A 22,550-nucleotide genomic window follows, 5' to 3' on the forward strand; every position below is an offset into this window, starting at 1 on the left:
TAGGACGTATATATTTATAAATTAATTATTAGTAATATGCATATACAATTTCATCCAAAATCAAACAGTGTAATAATTAAAAAATAAATCTAAAATGAAATTCCATCCAAAATAAAAAACTAATATAATCTAATATATAAAATATAGCAGTTGGTATACATAGGAGTTTTATTTGCTGAAATATTAGAGCGCCACCTAGGATAACTATTGGTTTCGGGATTTCTAGTTTATTTTTGAATTAAAAAAATCAAGTGCCACGTAGAAAATTAATTAGATGCCGCGTAGATATTTTAATTAATTAATTACTAATATATACAACTCCATCCAAAATCAAACACTCTAATAATTAAAAAATAAATCTAAAATAAAATTCATCCAAAATCAAACATTAATCTAAAATAAAATTCAATCTAAAATCAAACACTAATCCAATATTAGAGCGCCATGTAGGAAATCTAATGCTTTTGGCCAATGGAAAATAATATTTTGAAATTATTTTTGAATTACAAAAGTCGAGTTCCACATAACAAATAATTAGGTGCCACGTAGATATTTTTATTATTTAATTATTAATATTACGCATATACAATTTCATCCAAAATCAAATACTTTAATAATTCAAAAATATATCTAAAATGAAAATCCAAAATAAAAAATAATATAATCTAATCTAATCTAATACTCCGTATATTATATATATAAAGGAGGCATATTTGCTGAAATATTAGAGTGCCACGTAGGATTACTATTGATTTCGACCAATAAAAAATAAGAATTCTAATTTATTTTTGAATTAAAAAAAATCGAATGCCACGTAGATAATTATTTAGGTGCCACGTAAATATTTTAATTAATTAATTACTAATATTATCATCTCCATCCAAAATCAAACACTCTAATCATTAAAAAAATAAATCTAAAATAAAATTCAACGCAAAATCAAACACTAATCTAAAATAAAATTCAATCCTAAATCAAACACTAATGCAATATTATAGTGTCACGTAGGAAATCTAATGATTTCTGGCCAATCAAAAATAAGATTTTGAAATTATTTATGAATTAAAAAATTCGAGTGTCACGTAGATAAATAATTAAGGGCCACATAAATATTTTTATTAATTAATTACTAATACTACGTAGGTACAATTTCATCCAAAATCAATCACTTTAATAAAAAATAAATTTAAAATGAGATTCAATCCAAAATCAAACACTAATATGAAGTATATAAAATATAATAGTTGGTATATATAAGCGCTTTATTTTAACTAAACAATTTAATAGAATTCGTGCATCGCACGGGCTAAAATCTAGTAATAATCTAATCTGAGCTGAACTTATTTTTTCTGATCTGATCTGAATTTATTTTTTTCCGATTTAATCTGATTTGATTAAATCTGAAATAAGTAATAAGATTCTGAAATAAGGTGAATTAAACAGGGCTGAAGTATCTACGAGTCTTGTCCTAATTTTAGAAGTCAAAAAAATTTAAAAGAGAGAGAGTTTACATACTAATATTGGACTAGAAGTGAGAGAGAAATGGTGGAAATAAGCGGGATTTCCAGAATTCGGACAACTAACAGAAAATATACCCTTCACCCTTCTCACTTCTAACAGACTTCCCTCCACAGCTAGCTCCACTCTTTCTCTCTCTATAATAATCCGGAATTTGTGTTCGTCCTCCTATTTTCATACCATTTTCTCTCCTTTTTCTCTCCTCCCTCTATTAAAATCTTCAGAATTCTCTTTCTCTCTCTGTTTTGCTTAACATTGTTGATCATCAACTTTCATGGTGGATGATTCCTAAATTCAGAGACTGCGCGCGCTTATTTTCTTCCATTCCTATTTCTTCTCCGGTGAGTTTTCTACCTTCACTCGTAACTTCCCGCGAATCCTTGATTTCCCGATACCTCAAATAATTTTTCCTCTGATTTTGTCAATATTCTCACATTTTCTAGCTGCATTTTGATCGCCTATTACGAAAATTCCAGTTGTGGATCTTCACATTATGAATTCTGCGTAATTAGGTTAAAAATTGAACGAATTATTACCACACTTGGAAGAATATAATTATCTGATTCCATTCGCTTTAATTTCCGACTAATTCTGAAATGTTTGGTGAATTCCGATAAATTATCTTGTTTATAGCGAGTAATTTCATTCTTACATTTTTTGATTTGCGTTTTTTTGATTTGATTGATTTTTTTTCCCGCGAGATTAAGTTTTGTTTGTATTGAAGGTTGAATACCGGAAACAGAGGCGCGCGTGACAAAGGAGCAGAAGAGTCAGAACAAGGGAGAAATAATGGCGGCACCACAAGACCCTGGACCGCAGGGTCTGTCGAGGAGGCCGTCGAGGAACACAGCAATAACGAACTTTTCGACGGAGGTGTTTGATCATGAGGTCGCTCCGTCTTCTCTCGTTTCGATAGTCCCTATTCTTCGCGTCGCCAGTGAAATCGAGCCGGAGCGCCCTCGCGTTGCCTATCTCTGTATGGCAACTTATTTTTCCTTCCCTTTTTTGTTTTTGTTTTTGATTTTGTTGTATATATTTTGTGATTTGGTAAATGCTTGTGACATTGTTATGTGAAAATTAGGTCGGTTCTATGCATTTGAGAAAGCACATAGATTGGATCCGAGCTCTACTGGACGTGGTGTGAGGCAATTTAAGACAGGTCTTTTGCACCGTCTTGAGCGGGTATTGTAATTTCTCTCACTTTTTTTTGGCGCGCTGTGTTCTGTTTCTGTTTTGAATGTTTATAAATTAGGCAGTTACCATGTTATTGGAATATCCAGAATGGTAAAAACTGAAAATTCCTAAATTTATACGAAGTCTTAATATTTTTAATGTACAGTGATTAAAAATTATCATTAACTTGACATCATATCTTATGGATTTAGCAACCAATTAAGTGTTTATACCTAAATTAAAACTTAATGAATTAACGACGTAAGAGAAATAATAAAATCATATTGTTATTACTTTGTAGTGTCATTGGTATTACACCCTTTTACTAATTAGACCGACCATTTAGAACTACAAACAATGTACTCTGTAGTACACCATTTTACTAAGTTACTACTACTAAGTTAGTAAAAGTAGTTAACGACAACTGTGTTTTATTTGTCGAAAGATTAAAAGGACGTATTGACCGGAACAAGTGAGCAATGAGAAATTGATATTGTGGAGTAGGTGGAATAATATTTTTAATATTAATATTAGTTTGGGTTTTTTAAAAGTGGAGTTTTATTTTTGTGTTTATTAGCCATTTTTGTTTGACGAGTGCTATCGGCCATTACAACCAAACACTCCAATTAGAGGTTTTGAAAGGTCAAACCTCTAAATTGCTTCAATCCTCTAATTTTCTACCAAACCTCTAACAACCAAACACCACCGGATAAATCTGTTTTTCATTTTGGAATTTTGTAATGAACAAAATTGGTGGAGAATTTCATGTAGGTTCCTCAACAATCATAAATGGCTTGTCCTGATCGAGTGATTGAACAAATAAAACCGGAAAAAGAAAAAATAGAAAAAACTAGCCCTCGTCTTGTGTAACCCAGAAACAGCAAACTGTATCCCCCTTACAGTGGAGTTTTCTTCTTCCTTCATGAGTATCTTGGGTGATTAGGAATAGCACCTCTCTGGCTCTCTAATATATGTGCTGAGTTGTGTCTGTTGCGATCCTCTAATTTTGCGCCTTTTATAAAGCCTTCTCTTTGAATGCCCGTGAAACTGAGAGGTTATTCTTGACACAGGATAATCACGCAAGTCTTCCCGGTCGTGTTAAAAAGACCGATGCCCGTGAAATTGAGAGTTATTACCAGGAATACTACTCCCAGTATATTCGAGCTCTTGACCAAGGAGAGCAGGCAGACAGAGCTCAGCTTGGGAAGGCTTATCAAACTGCTGGAGTCCTATTTGAAGTTCTTTGCGCCGTCAAAGGAGAAGAAGTTGCTCCCGAGGTTAGATTCTTTCAACTTTTTGTTGCTCACTTTCTGTTTGATGAAATGCCTGAGCTAAATGTCAATTAATTTCAATGTATTTTGGGTTGTCTTTAGATTATTGCTGCTGCGAGAGATGTTGAAGAGAATCAAAACAGATACGCACCCTATAATATACTTCCACTGGATGCTGCTGGGGCCTCGCAGGCCATCATTCAACTTGAAGAGGTACACCAAATTTCCAATTACTCAAGTATTACATTTACAACTATGTAGATATGCCATCTTCCTATGTTAAGATCATCAATCACCAATGTTGTAAATTTGCTTAAATCGCGTTGGGATATCCACGGGATTGCTGGAAAGTGGAATCGGAGGACTTTATTCAGTGACACCTCGATCACTTACCGAGTTCCTTCAATGGTGCCACAGTCTGTTCTACGCTACTTACCAAAAATCTTATTTTAGGGGAGAGTTTGCTGTTCCTCGAGTGGAGAAGCATGTAAGCGTTATCATGTTCTGAAGTTCATCAAGAATCATCAATGTAGCTACATTCACTTAACTAGATGGTAGTTTTCGATTTCATTTTTTTTTATAGTTTTTAGTGAATAACTCGATTAAAGAAATTTGTGTGAACTAATAATCGAGAAGATAAGAGCATATAGAGAGAAACGGATATCTTCTATGGAGTAATATACTCTCTAAAGTACAAAGTTTATTAGAGTATTTGTAGGTCGGTTATCCAACTAATAAAACAACGAATCTCAGGTTTGACATGGCGGTAACTACTTAGAACAAATGTATGTTTTCTCAGCTCTTTTTCTCTTTACCATCGAGTTGTAATGAATGATTGCTGCAAGCTTCCAAGTTCCAACTTAGCTTTGTTTTTGTTCAAGTCATCAAGCTAGGTTTTGAAGTCTATCATAAATCCCACCCATGGGTATCTTTGGCTCATTATACAAGTAGAAAGAGGGAATTTTCTAGACAAAAGCAGGAAAGCACAGCTGAATAAGAGATGTTGCTCATGTTTTGCTATTGAGTCACAGATCATGCGTTCCTTTTGGGGAAAAAAAATTCATTAGGTCGAGAATCTTCTGGGTTTTCTACCTCTATTACAGGCCGTCTACCAGATAAAGAAACGTTCTTTGGATTCTGTGACCCTTTTTGCCAAGTTTAGAGATGATACTTCCCTGTAGCAGTAGACTTCATTTCAGACATGTAGTTGTATGAGAAACACTGAAAACTATGTTAATGGATTAATGACTTTCTCCTTCTAATGCAGTCACGATAAAGTCCGAACATAATGAGTTTAAATGGTTTTAGTTGTGCTACCTGTAATGTAGTGGACTTTAAATGCTCTTTAGCACATATATCTTCCTTCAAATAATACCAAAGCCTCCTTTTTTTCCAAGAGTTTCCAAATTATGACGTGCATGATTAACTAGCCACCTCCAACACCCCCTCCACCCAATAGAAAAAAGAGAACGGGTTCAAGGAAATACATCGAATGCAATATTTCTGGACGACTTGTGTTTCCATTTACAAGTAATTCGCAAGGAATTCTACATTTTTTTTATAGCTTGTTCTAAACTATAAAAGTTTCATATACTCTCGGAGTCTTAACTAGCACTGACTTATACTGTCAATGTAATTGTAAGTTGTATTTCGCATCTCATAACCCGATTTTCTTATTTTCTATAAATCAAAACCCATCTTTTGGGAGTAATCTAGCTGTCTGTTGCTCTGTCTGTTTTCTGTCTGATGTTTTATTCTATTTCTTTCCCTTTTTACCAGGTTAAGGCTGCCATCTCTGCATTGTGGAACACTCGTGGCTTACCCTGGCCACCTGCGTCCGAGCAGCACCGGCAGAGAACCAATGACTTGGATCTTTTCGATTGGTTGAAGGCTATGTTTGGATTTCAGGCACATTCTCTTATTGTGTACACTGGCTGTGTCTACCCCCCTCCCCCCCCCCCCCCCCCCCTTCCCCCTTTCCCTTTAACAGTGGTTTATTCCCGTGTGAATCTGGAAATGAATCATGGTGGTAAAGTGATTTTGGAAGTTTGTCTGTTTGGTTTATGCAGAAAGACAATGTTCGAAATCAGCGAGAGAATTTGATAATACTACTAGCAAATGTTCACATAAGGCTAAATCCAAAGCCCGAGCCTATGAACAAGGTTAGTGTCCCTTTTTTCATCATCCTTCCATCTCAAAATATAATTTATAATTTTGTACTGTTGCTTTTGCCTGCATTGTTGGTGCTGTTGCTTTGAAGTTGTACCATAGTGAAATGAGTGAAAGATCTCCAGTATATCTCTCACATTATTTTACTTTGTGAAATCACTGTCTTTGTAGCTCGATGACCGAGCTGTGGATGCTGTAATGAACAAGCTCTTCAAAAATTATAAAACATGGTGCAAATTTATGGGTCGAAAGTTCAGCTTAAGGTTGATACATAAAATTTCCCATTCCTCATATACCAAGTGCCAAAACTTTTCTAAGGAGAATTTCTATTATGTGCTCCTGGCTGAGGAAATACCTGATTCTTTTATTTTATATTCTGCAACTATAGGCTACCTCAAGGTTCACATGAAGTTCAGCAGAGGAAAATTCTTTATATGGGCTTATATCTTCTTATCTGGGGCGAAGCAGCAAATGTGCGCTTCATGCCAGAATGCCTATGCTATATTTTTCACAATGTAAGCATTGTTTCCCATCAATTAACACCGTCTATCTTATGAATTAGGAATGTTGAAGAAGATTAACACATGATTATTCTGATGTTTAGATGGCATATGAACTCCACGGATTGCTGGCTGGAAATGTCAGCATTGTGACGGGAGAGAATATAAAGCCCTCCTATGGTGGGGATGACGAGTCTTTCCTTCGAAAAGTTATCACACCTCTCTACAGAGTTATTGACAAGGTAACTGATATCTATAATGTACAATCATTTTACTGCTGTAGCATATTTCCATATTTAAGTGCTTGTAATGATATCCCAGGAAGCCCAGAAGAGCAAAAATGGGAAGGCACCTTACTCTGCTTGGTGCAACTATGATGACCTGAACGAGTATTTCTGGTCAGTAATAATATTACGGAGTACACCTCAATTTCAGCGTTAGCACTAAATTTTCACATTTTTGACATTCAGTTTTCTTCTTTAATACCCAGGTCATCAGATTGTTTCTCATTGGGTTGGCCAATGCGTGATGATGGAGAATTTTTCAAATCAACGCGTGAAACTGTCAAGGTAACCTGTAGTGTCACTATCATGTTGGCTCGTGATCAAAGCTGACCCTCATCACATGTCTGACGCTTTTCAGGGTAGAAAGGTCTTCCAGGACACCTCTAAGGGCACAGGAAAATCAAATTTCATAGAAACTAGAACATTCTGGCATATCTTTCGAAGTTTTGATCGTCTGTGGACATTCTATATACTGACGTTACAGGTATTTATCTGCATTAAAATTGAACTTCTACAAAGTCGTTGTACACTGCTTCTAAACCTAAATATGGGTAGGTAACACAACTTAATAAATCGTGCTGCAGGCAATGGTGATCATCGCGTGGAGTGAAGCCCCACTATTATCTATTTTTAAGAAAGATGTCTTATATCCAGTTTCAAGTATTTTCATCACTGCAGCTTTTCTTCGCTTGCTTCAGAGTATGTCTCTCTCAGATGGTCTCTACGTTGCATTAGACAGTCATTTGCATGTTTTTTTTGTTGATTTTAAGGAGTATTTGTTATACGCGGAACGTTCAAGGATATGAAGTAAAACAGACCCTCTAGATTGGTTATCTTCCCCACTTATATATATTTTTTCCCGTAGCAGAGTATTTCACCCAGCTGTGGGCGATAAGATTTGTGAAAGTAAACTAAAAACACTCCCAGCTCCCTTCACAAAAAAAAAACACTCCCAGCTAATGAGGAAACTAAAGTTATTGATTTCTACATTTACTATGTTTGTTTGCTTTGAGGGAAATATAAAAATGTTTTTATGCAGAACTGTGGGAAATCTTCTAGTTCTTTTTGTACATTCTGTTATCTACAGTTTAAGAGGCAATTTACTCGGTATATATTGCCACTTTTTGGCTCTCTCTTAGGAACTGAATATGGAAAGTCGTGTTAATGACATACTTTTCATTTTTTCCCATATCAAACTTGTGAGTAACAAGTAAAAAGTAGTAGTTTCACAGTTTTACTTTTCTACAATTTTACCTAAGTTTGCTATTCCGTACATACATCAAAATGGTTCCAAATATGGAATGAGTATGAAAATTAGTCTGTCGGTTAACAACATATTAAACAAATCTAGGCAGTGTAATATTGTTTTAGAAATAAAAGCTTTAAGATAACATAATGTACATACTGCATCTTCCAGATACGAATTACGTAATATCCACAACGTGACAATGACAATAGACTTGTCTACTCGTGTCTCAAAGATCCAATTTGTTGGCATGTTCATTTATGCTCTCAAAGATTAATCATGCGAGGATAATCATACTTTATTGTCTGCTGTGTCTTTTGGGAGTTCATTTAACAACATAAATGAAACAGAAAGATTGTAATGACATGTTCTCTGTAAACCTTTATTTTTTTGCAAAAGAATAATTAGTTATCTGTCAGTTAAACTTAGATTCACTGGAAAGTTGTCCAAAATTCATTATTCCAAATCAATTTCCTAAACCTTCTCCCAAGAAATTTTCTGCGGACTGAAACTTACGGCTCCTGTGGTGTTAGTCTTGCATGATGAAGTAAAACTCTTTTCATTTGCTCGATCAACGTTCGCAATCTGGCCCAATGTTTCCAAAAACATATTGCATGCAGTTTCTTGGAAAATATAATAATATTTTGTGGTCTGTAAAAAATTGTTCTATGATTGCTGTAATATGTAAAATAGGTGCTTGGATCTGGTTATCAGCTTCTTTTTTACTTTGTTGTTCTATTGGTTCTAGGTGTTCTAGACCTTGTTATCAACTTTCCAATGAAGCGTAGGTGGATGTTCATGGATGTGATGAGGAGTGTCCTGAAGATAGTTGTTAGTCTTGCATGGGCAGTAGCTCTTTCCCTCTTTTATGTGCATTCCTTCAATGTGGCACCTCAACAAATTCGAGACGTCCTATCATTTCTAGGGAAATTGAAGGGTGTTCCTGCTCTGTATATCATGGCAGTGGTGTTATATTGTCTTCCTAACATACTGTCTGCAGCACTCTTCCTTTTTCCAATGCTTCGACGTTTTATCGAAAACTCTGATTGGCTCATCATAAGGTTTCTAATGTGGTGGTCACAGGTACTTCAATTGCTTTACTTCTTACTCTTAAAAATACTGGAACTTTTGTTTGGTGCATTTGAACTGGCATCAGATGTTATTTCTTTAGAAATGCTAAACCGATGAACTATCAAGCTATTGAAAAGGGATTCCAGAGCCATACTTCTGACAATAAAAACTCAGTATGGATTCCAGCAATGCCAAGATATGGGGAAATGCAAATCGACACAGCCATACTTCTGAGTATTTTAGACTAGCAGAGAGGATGTTCGAATCGGATAAAATTTTCATCCTCCATACCTGGAGAGTAGACTAGCATATCTTTCCTCCCATATCGGCATTGCAGAATGAGTCATGTAAAAGAGTGAAGAATGGTTTAATCCCATCGTGCTGTGATACCTTTGTTCCATGTTTTGCAAGAGCACACAATTTTATTTAAAAAATTTTCTTCTGTATTTACGTGGTTTGGGTGCTTTGCACTTATTTAAGTGTTTTTTTTTCCTCTCCCGAAAAGATGCACACCTTTATGAACTCTATATTGAAACTCATTTGAGTTATTCCTTCTGTAAGCTTCTGTGTACTTGTGTATCACAAATTTTGGCCTTCTTATCTTTCTATTGATGTCAGCTTTTAACTGTTCTGTTAGTGTTGTGTTCATATGTGTCTTTAGATACATATTTCTACTACTTATAAGAGATATACATGCTAGTCATTTATTTTTATGATCTATGCATGATTCAAGACGTGAACATCTTTAGTTTGTTGATAAATCATTTAGTATGTCTTCTTAAGTGATTCAAGACTTGAGCAGATCAAAAGCTAGTCAATGTTAATGCTATTAGGAGGTGTTGCTTTCTCTTGTACTTAGATCACATATATCGTATTAAAAAGGGAAGAAATATGCAGTAAGAAATATTAGATCACCTCTTGCTATCTGACTTTATACTTTTGCCACTTACCTATATCTCATAAATTTCAGGGCCTTATTGGATTAAATTGCATGTTCTCCTTTTTATTTTCCACGGATGGTTTGAAGAAACTATGTCATGTCGAGTTAAACCTTTTGCTTTTTTGCAGCCTAGAATTTATGTAGGAAGAGGAATGCACGAAAGCCAATTTTCTCTCATAAAGTGAGTGTGAGATATATAACTCTTAGAGTTCCATTACTTTTGAAATTCTTCCTTTTATTTTATCTTGTAGTACTATTAACAACAATTTTGCGACAGGTATACGGTATTTTGGCTACTACTACTGGCTACAAAGATTGCATTCAGCTATTTCATAATGGTATGTTTTTTATTCTGTAATACTACATCTTTTCAAACTTGGAGGAAACGGACTGCCACTCCATTTATCATTGTATCTTTTCAACAGATAAAACCCTTGGTGAAGCCGACAAAAGACATAATGGACATCAATAAAGTTGAATTTCTATGGCATGAACTTTTTCCCCACGGTATCCATCCATCTTTTGTGTGCCTTTTATGAAAATCCACGTTTGTGATCTTTTGCTGACGCTTTCTTGTTAATACAGCTAAAAACAATTATGGTGCAGTTGCCTCACTTTGGGCTCCAGTTATCATGGTATTCTACAGTTTACTTGGTGCCTCTGGCCCTCTGCTAACAATATTTCATTTTTGCATTTCTATGTTTTCAGTTTTATATGCTATTATTCTACAAATGCCTTGCCCATTGTGTAAAATTTCAGGTTTATTTTATGGATACTCAAATTTGGTACGCTATATATACCACAATTTATGGTGGTTTCATAGGAGCATTTGACCGTCTTGGAGAGGTAATTTTTGTGAACATCACCCCCTTTTTTCTGCTGGGGGGTGGGGTTAGAGGAGGGGGGTGGAGTGAGTGTTTTCTTGTAAGCTGCGTGACATTTTGAGAAAATAATTTGTTAGGTACTCAAAATAGTCGCAGATCTTTAGTTTCTTCATTCCTTTTACAGATTTCTAGTAAGCAGCTTGAATGATTCTTTTTTTCTCTCTCATCGCTGTTCCTCTCTGCTACTTATCCCCTATATTTTGATTAAAATTCTCTGAAAATAAACCTTGACTTACTGCTGTGATGCACTAATTTCTCCCTTTCTTGAAACATCCAAATCCATATTCCCCACCGTGTTTAATATTGTTGCTAATTTCCTTTAGGACAATGTATAGCTGATTTATTCGTCAGATCTTTGTCAGTTAAAAATGTGATTATTGTTGTTACAACAGATAAGAACTCTTAGCATGCTGCGGACAAGATTCCAAGCACTGCCTGGTGCTTTCAATGACTGTCTGGTGCCTTCGGACAAGTCTCGAAAACGAGGTTTTTCCTTATCAAAGCGGTTCGCTGAGGTTGCTATTCTTTTCTCTATTTTTATTTCCAAGGGTTGCTTTGGAGCACAAATGATGACATCCGTAAAATTTGTCATTTCCTTTGCCTATAGGCTAATGCAAGCAAGAGGAGCGAAGCAGCCAGATTTGCTCAACTCTGGAATGAGATTATCTGTTCTTTCCGGGAAGAAGACCTTGTTAATGACAGGAAAGGCTCCTGAACCTCTCCCTATTTTTGTCTTCTTCATCCTTCTTGGCATGTTACTGAATTAGATATTATCATTGTTCAGGGAGATGGATCTGCTGCTCGTTCCTTATTCTTCAGATCCTAGTTTGAAAATAATTCAATGGCCGCCTTTTTTGCTTGCAAGCAAGGCAAGTGTAGTATGGAATATCCAAAAATCTTGGTTGGAAGTTAGGAACTAAAATCTTTATTCACTACTGAATTTTCCTCGTTTTGCAGATCCCAATAGCATTGGATATGGCTGTTCAATTTCGGCCAAAGGACTCTGACCTCTGGAAGCGAATTTCTGCTGATGAATATATGAAATGTGCTGTGATTGAATGCTATGAATCCTTTAAGCAAGTTTTGAACATTCTGGTTGCTGGAGAAGCTGAAAAGAAGTAAATGCTGAATTTAACACAGAAATGGCTTGTTTACTTTTTTGCTAATTTAAGGCCAGACTTTGACAATTGACTATTTCTCCGACCGCCCCAATTTAATTCTCCACTTGACCATTTCGTTCTGTCCCACATCCATCTTCTTGTTATCCAAATGGGAAAAGAACTACCACTGTGTCATGTGAAGTTGGGTAGGCCTCAGTTCTATTACTACTCTCTTTATCACATCAGCCCTTTTCTCTCACAATTCCTACACTTTCTTACTATACCCCCCCTTTCTCTAAGCACTTCCATTTTGTAATTCACTAATTCACTCTTAGCATGTTGATGCACACCACTACTAGTCTTCTTGATTTGCGTGCAGAAACCTAAGTGGAACGTTCAATTGGAATTATGGAGTACAATGTTGTAGAAACAATTGGAATCAAGGGAGTATAGTAGGAATAGTATTGCAAACAGTCATTCAGATACCCTTAATGCTTCTTATATTTATCAAAAGTTGATATCATCAATCATTTTTCCTTTTGCTCATCTGTCTAAGTGTCTATTCTGCTTATCTAGCCTTTTTCTCTTTTAAGAACTGTCAACTTCAATATTGTTCTCCATTTAAGTTTTCCGTTATTTTTTCCCCAACCAAAGGTCCTCTGCAGTTCTTCCTATGATGGAAAATGGATACGATAATCTGATATACTTGCATACCTTACTAATGTGGTCTTCATAAGAAACAACCTAGAGTATCAATTGTGCAATGTGGATACATCTTATGCTTACTGAGAGAACTGTTTGACAGGATAATTTCTGTCATTATAAGAGAGGTTGAGACAAACATTTCGAGGAGTTCACTTCTTACAAATTTCAGAATGAGCGCTTTACCCACCCTTTGCAAGAAGTTTGTGGAGCTTGTGGGATATCTGGTTAGTAATAATAGTAGCTTATTGACATGGATATATAATTCCATTTGATATTTTCTACTGAAGTTCATTATTGTCTCCTATGTTCAAGAGAGATGGAGATTCTTCCAAACGGGACAGTGTGGTATTACTACTGCTGGACATGCTAGAAGTTGTTACTCGTGACATGATGGTGAACGAAATTCGGTATTGACCTGTTTTAATTCTCAATATCTGATTTTGTTTTGGTGAGGATCATCAGATCAATATATTAGCTTTTTGCCTTATAACTAATCAAGTGTCATTGTGCTTTCAGTGAGTTATCTGAACTTGGGAATAGTAGTAGTAGTGGAAAGGATGGAAATCGACTTTTTGAAAATATAGTATTTCCACCTAAAGTTACGCCGCAGTGGGAAGAACAGGTATGAAAAAATGCTTCCAAATGCGCCATAACGTTCATTTGTCACAAAATTATTCGACATCCTGATTAATTTTATATTTCCAGATACGACGCCTGTATCTGCTTTTGACGGTCAAGGAGTCTGCCACTGATGTGCCAACGAACCTTGAAGCACGAAGAAGGATTGCATTTTTTACAAACTCACTTTTCATGGATATGCCGCCGGCTCCTAGAGTTCGGAAGATGCTTTCATTTAGGTATGCCTTTTATTATTATAAGATTTATAATTACATGGGAAGCTTTATAGGCTTATCTAATACCTTGAGATACTCTTAAACGTAGAGGTGTCTTTATCTAAGCTTAATTAGCTCCCATTTATCAAATTATTTGTGTTGGTTGCATACCAGCCACTACATAATGCAAAATTTCAGACAAGAAATATTTTAACCTCCATTGACTGTTAAATTATTCTCAACTGACTGTCTGTTGTTGTTTGTCCCCGCTCGAAACTTGCAGTGTCCTTACTCCTTACTACAGCGAGGAGACAGTATACTCCAGAAATGACCTTGAAATGGAAAACGAAGATGGTATATCTGTTATATACTACTTGCAGAAGATCTTTCCAGGTTCGTGATACTAACAAACTGTGAATAAAAGTTTATATATAGAACTACTTTCCTATTTGTGGCAGAAGACTGGGGTTTCTGATTATGCAATTATGTATATTTTGTTAGATGAATGGAACAATTTTATGGAGAGAATTAATTGCAAGAAAGAGGCTGAGGTCTGGGAAAATGAGGAGAATATTTTACACCTTCGCTATTGGGTTTCACTGAGAGGACAGACTCTCTGCAGAACAGGTATGTCATACTTCTTATATGATACTATCTTTTTCGTATTTATATCCAGAAATAATTACTTCTCACATTTGAATATCTCTCCTCTCTCTCGCGTATACATATGATATCTGCTGTATTAATCTGTTGTATGCAGTTAGAGGGATGATGTACTATCGAAGGGCTTTAAAACTTCAGGCATTTCTCGACATGGCTGATGAAGAGGGTAGGATAACTCTTTTTTTTATTGCTAGTGTTTTAGTTGTGGCCTTGTGGGAGCATGCTGTTTTTAGGAGTATTAACAGCTATTTGTTAGTTTTCACGATCTATCTTTTCTTTGAGAGCTGGAGATTCTAAGAAAAGAAAATTTCAAGATAAAGTAAATCCATGATGTTTGGTGTGGATTGCAACCTGCTTTTGGAGAGTTTTTATATATCCAGAACAGAGAATGGAGAATTGGAAATACTTTTTTGAAGGAAAATTCAAAATTGGAAATTTGACCTGAAATCAATTTTCAATTTCAGTTTGCTAATTGGTAATGTAGTCATCTGTTGGTCCAAAAATTTGTTTAAGTTTGAATCTTGTTTTTCATGGACAGAGATCCTGGAAGGCTATAAGGCCGTCACAATTCCAATGGAGGAGGGGAAGAGGAGTCAGAGATCCCTTTATGCCCAATTAGAAGCTCTTGCTGATATGAAATTCACATATGTTGCAACATGTCAGAACTATGGTAATCAGAAGCGGAGTGGAGATCGCCGTGCAACAGACATTTTAAATTTGATGGCTAAGTAAGTTGTACGTAGATGCAATTTTAATTTTGTATGCATAATCTAAGTTTAGCACTTCAGTATCATGCATTTGTATCTCATTTTTCCACAGTCATCCATCCCTGCGTGTAGCATATGTGGATGAAGTTGAAGAAAGAGAAGGCAGTCAAAAGTCTCAAAAGGTATATTACTCCGTACTGGTCAAAGCTGTCGACAATCTTGACCAGGTAAGCACACCCCTTTCTTTAGATCATTATTTAGATTTCTTAGGGTCCCATGGTCTATTGACGCTTGTTGAAATTATTTCTACAGGAAATATACCGTATAAAGTTGCCTGGCCCAGCAAAGATAGGGGAAGGGAAACCTGAAAACCAAAACCATGCCATAATTTTCACTAGGGGAGAAGCCTTGCAGGCCATAGATATGAACCAGGTAAACTCCAACATCTTTATTGCATGTTTTGAAGATATGGACTATTAAGTAAATGCAATTTTCTTATCCCAGGATAATTACTTGGAAGAAGCTCTGAAAATGCGTAATCTCCTTGAAGAATTTAATGAAGATCATGGAGTGCGTCCACCTACAATTCTAGGTGTTCGAGAGCATATCTTCACTGGAAGGTAAAAGATTATTCTTAAGAAGAGTTTCTGTGCTGCAATCTTTCTGTGACATTTTGTTTCATGACAGAGGTATCATCATGTCTTTCTTGCAGTGTTTCTTCCTTGGCTTGGTTTATGTCAAATCAGGAGACGAGCTTTGTAACCATTGGACAAAGAGTTCTTGCAAGACCATTGAAGTATACATCTTTGCCTCAAGGCCTATAAGTTTATTTTATGAAATAACAAGGAGTTACAGGAGATGCACAAAATATTTAACATGTTTCTGTGTTTGATCTTTAGTTCTTTATGATGTTAGTATCACAAATTCACAATATACAAGAAACTTCTAAGCATCAGTATTTAGGGGAAGGGGCACTTAAGGTAGTAGAATTATAGTTAACTTGTTAGTAGCTTGAAGAATAAGATCGGCAGTTTGTTAGAGGAAAAGCTCTATTTATAGAGCATATTAGAGGAGAGAATTTACGTTGAACATTGACTAGTGTTATGTTTCACTTTTGTAGTGTTAACTGGGAAAGAATCAAGCCTCTCGAAAGCTTGAATATCATTTTCAATTTCTGTAATTTGTTTATTAATCATTCATCTTCTTCTTCCTTGATTTCGGCCATTAATGATACATGTAGTTCATGGCAGAAACCTAGATGTTAATATCACGTCATGTTACACCTGCATCATTCAGAAATTGCAACAGAGTATGGAATTCCTTTCCATCCTACTGAAGTCAGAATGTCAGAGTCAGTTGCACTACTTGACAGTATTAAGATCCGTACAAATTTATGAATTCTTTATTTTCAGAATATCTTTATTTACTTTTTTTTTTGTGCCTGCAACTGTGTTTTCAACTTTCCCCTATTTTTGTTTTGAGACCAACTTTCTGCAACAATTCCAGGGTCCGCTTTCACTATGGTCACCCAGATGTCTTTGATAGGATCTTTCACATTACCCGTGGTGGAATAAGCAAGGCTTCTCGTGGAATCAATTTGAGTGAGGACATCTTTGCTGGTATGGTCCTTTGCTCTTCCCTTGTCCCTCTTTCTCGTCACCTCGTCTAGCAAATAGTCTTGTTTTCTTATGTTCCAAATCATGTGAGTTTGTGCGCAATTGTCCTAAAGTAGCTGCCAAATCCAGCACCCTTTTATTTGATCTCACCCCATGTATCTCATATGCATCTCATCTTGTAGGATTCAACTCAACTTTAAGGCGTGGAAATGTTACTCATCACGAGTATATCCAAGTAGGCAAGGGACGAGATGTTGGGCTAAACCAAATCTCACTTTTTGAAGCAAAAGTAGCCTGTGGTAACGGGGAGCAGACGCTGAGTCGGGATGTGTATCGGTTAGGCCATCGTTTTGATTTTTTCCGCATGCTCTCGTGTTACTTCACGACAGTTGGCTTCTATGTCAGTTCCATGGTATGCACCTTTGCACGATCTACTAAAAAAATTGGGCTTAAGTTCTTCTGTTGTGCGATCAACTATGCTTATATGATATGAGTTTTCTGAAGCTACCACTGATTACACAATATATGATGAGCATGTAGAAATTTACTGACATGTACATGGATCTAATTGAAACAAAAAGTAAATGGCCTCATTGAAAAATAAGAGAAACATGAAAACTCAGGAGCAGTACTAACTACTAAATAATTTATGGACTGCAAAATCTTATATTAGTAAATCAACCATGTGAAAGTATGCTAATATTAGTAGTTTTTTGAATTTTGGAACCTACCGGAAATGCTACATGATGCCCTTATGTACTCTTGCTGTAAGAATAAAAGAAAAAACCGGTGGAAGTTCATCAAGTAAAAGTTTGAGAATGGTGAATATCAGGTCAATCTGTAGATAGAAATTGAGATTTGGGTAATCCCCCCCCCCCCCCCCAATAATTAGCAAATATGAGCCGCCTATTACAGCTGCTGTTCGCATCGCCTGCTCATCGTGATTTACAGTAAAGCAGATGGTGTCTGTTTCTGGCCGTTTATGTGATTTTTTTTCCAGTTTTAAGCTTTAATTTCCCATGCTTTTGCAGAAAAAGGTACAGTCTCTTTATTTTCTTCCTGTATGTTGGGTGTTCTGTGGTTTCTTAAAAAGAATAAATTGCTGTTGTGTTTCATGTAAAGTGTGCTTGGAAATGTGGAGGAAGGGGCGGGAGGAAAAATAAGATATCTAATGTTCTTTTATTTGGATATGGAGTGGGGAAGAGGGATCCACCTTCCATCCCCTTTTAATCAACCAAATATTCCACTATTGGAAGATTTGGAAGGACAATGGAACCACACTCCTGCCCTCCCCTCCCTTCTCTTTCCTTCCCCTCACTTCACCTTCCTTCCATAAGTGTTATCCTAAGATATCATTAATGTTGCTAATACATATTTGATGATTTATTGTGAATATGCAGCTGGTTGTCCTTACAGCGTATGCCTATCTGTATGGAAGACTCTATTTATCTTTAAGTGGTTTGGAGCAGTCAATAATTAAGTTTGCTAGAGCCAAGGGAGAGAATGCTTTGAAGGCAGCCATGGCTTCGGAGTCTGTAGTCCAACTAGGACTTCTAATGGCTTTGCCTATGATCATGGAGATTGGACTGGAGAGGGGATTCAGAACTGCATTGGGTGAGATGATCATCATGCAGTTGCAGCTAGCAGCTGTTTTCTTCACGTTCTCTCTTGGGACAAAAGTTCACTATTATGGACGTACCATCTTGCATGGTGGAGCCAAGTACAGAGCCACTGGACGTGGTTTCGTTGTCCGCCACGAGAAATTTGCTGAAAACTATAGAATGTATTCGAGAAGCCATTTCACCAAAGGACTAGAGCTCATGATGCTGCTTATAACGTATCATGTGTACGGGTCAGCGGTGTATGGTTCCACAGCTTTTATACTTGTGACAGGCTCTATGTGGTTTTTGGTTATCTCTTGGCTGTTTGCTCCCTTTATATTCAACCCTTCTGGATTCGAGTGGCAGAAGATTGTGGATGACTGGGATGATTGGACAAAATGGATAAGTAGTCATGGGGGTATTGGTGTGCCAGCAACCAAGAGTTGGGAGTCATGGTGGGGTGAAGAGCAGGAGCACTTGCTATCCACCGGATTTACAGGACGATTCTGGGAGATAGTTCTTTCTCTCCGGTTCTTTTTGTATCAGTATGGAGTAGTATATCATTTGCATGTAGCCAATGAAGACACAAGCATCATGGTGAGTGAGAAACATCTGTTATGGTTTACACTTTCCTTACCCAACTCTTACCTGCTTTCCAAGTATCTGACTGTCTTCCAGAAAATTTTTAATATGATTTTTGTTGTTGTTAATTTTAGGTTTATGGCCTGTCTTGGCTTGTCATTGTTGCTGTGGTTATCATTCTAAAGGTAAAACTTTATAATCTAAACCTTTGATGTCTGAAGTTGTTTATGACAGTGTACATGTGGATATAATTATTGGTGTACTATGACTGCAGATTGTATCCATGGGTAAAAAGAGGTTCAGTGCAGATTACCAGCTGATGTTCAGACTTCTGAAACTATTCCTTTTCATTGGCTTTATAGTCGCGCTGGCTGTCTTCTTTTTATTCTTAAATCTGACAGTTGGAGACATATTCGTTAGCTTACTGGCCTTCATGCCAACTGGATGGGCTCTTTTATCAGTACGCCATCCCTCACTTTCTCTACTTTCTATTTATCCGTGATTCATTTATATTCATTTTCTTTTTGTGCCTCTTCTGTTTGGACACTGCATGCACTTAAATTTGGGAAGTATATCCTTATGCGAGAATTTTTCAAGTCATGCATAGTTCTGTTTGCTTTCACTTGCTCTTATGCTACGCCTCAACATCGCATGCAAAATTTCCAACAACAACAAAAAATTTCCTTTCATCAAGTGATCATTTTTGAATTTTCTTACTGCATATTCATTTGAATTTGTCAACCACATATCATGTATCAAATCTGAAACCTAGTTTTGCATTTCTTGTTCGATATCTTTTTCCTTGATATTTTTTTCCTTGTAATGAGTTTGTCCACTTATGTTTTTTACCTCTTATCAGTTTAAATTGTTATTATACTAGTCACTAATGTTTATTGACAAATTATTCCTGGAAATAAATGAACAGATAGCAATAGCATGTAGGCCCGTGGTGAAAGGCATGGGAATGTGGAGTTCAGTGAAAGCTTTGGCGAGAGGCTATGAGTACATAATGGGGATTCTAATTTTCACCCCAGTGGCAATGCTAGCTTGGTTCCCATTCATCTCTGAATTCCAGACCAGGCTACTGTTCAACCAAGCTTTCAGTAGAGGGCTGCAGATTCAACGTATTTTGGCTGGTGGGAAGAAGCAGAAGTAAAACACTCATGTGTGTAAGCGGTATTCTGCTCTTCGAATTCAGCAAAAAAAAAAAAGGGTTCTTCCAGCATAAAGGAAGACATTGGGGGATGCAGACTGGATACAAGTCAGCATCAATATCTCGGCCAGAGGCTCCACATTCTGGTTGTCTTAATTAAGCCGCAATTTTTTAACCCCTCAAACTTGCTTGAAGAGCGAATTACCAGCAGCAGTGTGTTCTTTATTTTTGTCCATCAGACAGTGAAACATGCTCTTTTTCGGCCCCTGTATATACAACAAACAATACGAGATTGAATTTTGAGTAAGGTTTCATCACTCTTTTAGCCTTTGTTGTTGGGGCAAGGCAATACACACTTAACCTCTCAGGCATTTATAGGATGGATTTCAAATTCAAGTTTCTTTTATGTGCTTTTTCTTAGTGGCAGTCTTCATAATCATAGCCAGATAGTATTGTATAACAGAAGTAAACTTTGTAAAGATATTTTCAGAATAACCGATTTCGTATTCCTTTATTTTTTGATTTATAAGAATAACTGTATTTTAGAGATGCCATTATTGTGTCTCATTCTATAGGGTATTAGCTGGATGAATTCCTTTAATAGAGAAAGGAGAAACAAAATAAAAAACTCTGAAGTTTTTGATCGTTTGATTTTTTTTTACACAAAAACAATTGAGAAGAAAAAGAAAATAGGCGTGGAAGATGTAAAGAACTGGATAGATAGAAGAGCTCGTAAACTTTTGGATGTACCCGTGTACAGCCAGAGCTGGCTGTACCCCATCCAAAACGACGTCGTTTTGTGTTGTTTAAAATTAACATAAATATACTGGTATAAAAATGAACATTTACTATTTTGGAAATGAACATTTATTTATTTACTTGGAAATGAACATTTATTATTTTGGAAATGAACATTGACTATTTAGAAATGAACGTTTATTTATTTGGAAATGAACATTTATTTACTCTTTCAAAGATGAACATTTATCTAATTATTTGGAAATCCTCATTTGTTCAACTAATTTAGAAATGAATATTATTGATTGTGAAATGAGTATTTACTAATTTTCAAATGAACATAGTTAATGTATTACTATGTTATTACATTGAGCATTATCTATTACTATATACTAAAAGAGACACCAGGAATGACACGTGTCAATTCCTGGTGAGATTTTTTCCCGCCAAAAACTACTTTCCCAAAAAAAGTTTATCTGTTTGATTTTATATTTATTCTCTACCTTTTTTATAAACTATTTATGTATGGAAACAAAACTTAATTTATAAATTATGGTAATAATAGATACGACGTAATAATATTTATTCTAAATTGATAATATTTTAGTCAAATTGCTATATTAATAATGGAACATATATCACTCAATATTTTGGTCAAATTACCATTATAGCATTTTAAATATGCATATTAGATGAATAAATTTAAACGAGTATGTTAAAAATGTTATAACTATGCAGTAGTTTGGGAGATATCAATTAAATATTTTGTGTAAAAGATTATCAAAATCCGTGCGTGCACGGGATCTAATCTAGTATTTACATATAAGGTGCAATGAAATCATGTCAAACAACATATTTTACCAAAAAATGAACATTTTAGCCATTGCTTATGTAAAATTGTAATTGAATTACAAGATGCTGGTACAAATCATCCTCTTATTTATCTTTATATCTTCAATCTTGAATCTTGCTTTTGATGTAGTCTTGAGTTCTCATACTTCTGAATATGTCTATGAAGTGTGATTTGAACACAATATTTGACCTTCATAGTTTCAATTTCCTCATTGTTGTAGGCTGAAAATGAAAAAAGTAAGTAATTTGATATGATGATCACAACTAACTTAAAAATGAACATTTACTGATTTGAAAATGATGAGCATGCAAAATGTTTAAATAATAATATACAAGAATAATCAATGTGAATTAAAAAATATATATATATAAAATGTGCTTATACTTGATCGAACATTCAACAGCTTATAAATTTACATGCTTAAAATGAATTTTAACATGTTGAACTGTTATCATATAAATCAAGCACAATTAACATCATAATAATTTTATAAATGAACATAACACTTCCTCAAACTGAATATACACAATTTATATATGTATTATTTACTAAAGTCAATATGAAAATGTGTTTTTGAAAATAAAGAGAGAACTTATAAAAAAATGAACTTAAATAGTTATACATTGAACATCATACCTCTTACTTTTTCATAATTTGAACATAAAACTTTATGATAATGAACATTTTATTATCAGAAAATGAACAATTTATTATCCGAAAATGAACATTTTATTATCAGAAAATGAACATTTTTAAGTTCCACAACTTAATCAAGTTAACCATGATAAGTTTATTCTTTATAATAAGTAGATGTGAACATCATAATTTTCGGAAAATGAACATCATGCCTCTTACTTTTTAATAATTTGAACATAATTTTTTTTTTATAATGGAACATTTTATTCTCAAAAAGTGAACATTATTAAGTTGCATTACTTAGTCA

The 22,550-nt window shown here is 35.3% G+C and overlaps 1 protein-coding gene across 1 annotated transcript; it reads left to right on the forward strand.

Moving 5' to 3' along the window:
* The first annotated feature begins 1,656 nt into the window (after positions 1–1,656).
* Positions 1,657–20,551, forward strand: LOC110790419 (callose synthase 5). Its single transcript, XM_056840673.1, has 42 exons — positions 1,657–1,859; positions 2,243–2,494; positions 2,600–2,700; positions 3,762–3,968; positions 4,065–4,175; positions 5,742–5,870; positions 6,032–6,124; positions 6,303–6,394; positions 6,520–6,646; positions 6,736–6,873; positions 6,953–7,029; positions 7,122–7,200; positions 7,274–7,399; positions 7,500–7,614; positions 8,910–9,244; positions 10,301–10,353; positions 10,450–10,510; positions 10,598–10,679; positions 10,758–10,807; positions 10,932–11,018; positions 11,449–11,571; positions 11,664–11,755; positions 11,838–11,925; positions 12,014–12,174; positions 12,962–13,085; positions 13,174–13,268; positions 13,378–13,483; positions 13,567–13,718; positions 13,978–14,087; positions 14,196–14,321; positions 14,455–14,523; positions 14,896–15,085; positions 15,177–15,291; positions 15,377–15,496; positions 15,569–15,684; positions 15,777–15,860; positions 16,571–16,683; positions 16,863–17,092; positions 18,081–18,878; positions 18,998–19,048; positions 19,138–19,323; positions 19,789–20,551. Exons 2-42 carry the CDS (start codon positions 2,308–2,310, stop codon positions 20,017–20,019), a joined length of 5,730 nt encoding a protein of 1,909 aa, XP_056696651.1. The 5' UTR covers positions 1,657–1,859; positions 2,243–2,307; the 3' UTR covers positions 20,020–20,551.
* The last annotated feature ends 1,999 nt before the right edge of the window (positions 20,552–22,550 follow it).

The sequence above is a fragment of the Spinacia oleracea genome, chromosome 3 (genome assembly GCF_020520425.1).
Source record: "Spinacia oleracea cultivar Varoflay chromosome 3, BTI_SOV_V1, whole genome shotgun sequence".
Classification (NCBI taxonomy): Eukaryota; Viridiplantae; Streptophyta; class Magnoliopsida; order Caryophyllales; family Amaranthaceae; genus Spinacia; species Spinacia oleracea.

Coding starts and splice junctions, on each gene's coding strand:
- LOC110790419 (XM_056840673.1), top strand. CDS start 2,308: ATGGCGGCACCACAAGACCCTGGACCGCAGGGTCTGTCGAGGAGGCCG. Junction 7,400..7,499: donor TCTATATACTGACGTTACAG/GTATTTATCTGC, acceptor ATCGTGCTGCAG/GCAATGGTGATCATCGCGTG. Junction 10,354..10,449: donor AGCCAATTTTCTCTCATAAA/GTGAGTGTGAGA, acceptor ATTTTGCGACAG/GTATACGGTATTTTGGCTAC.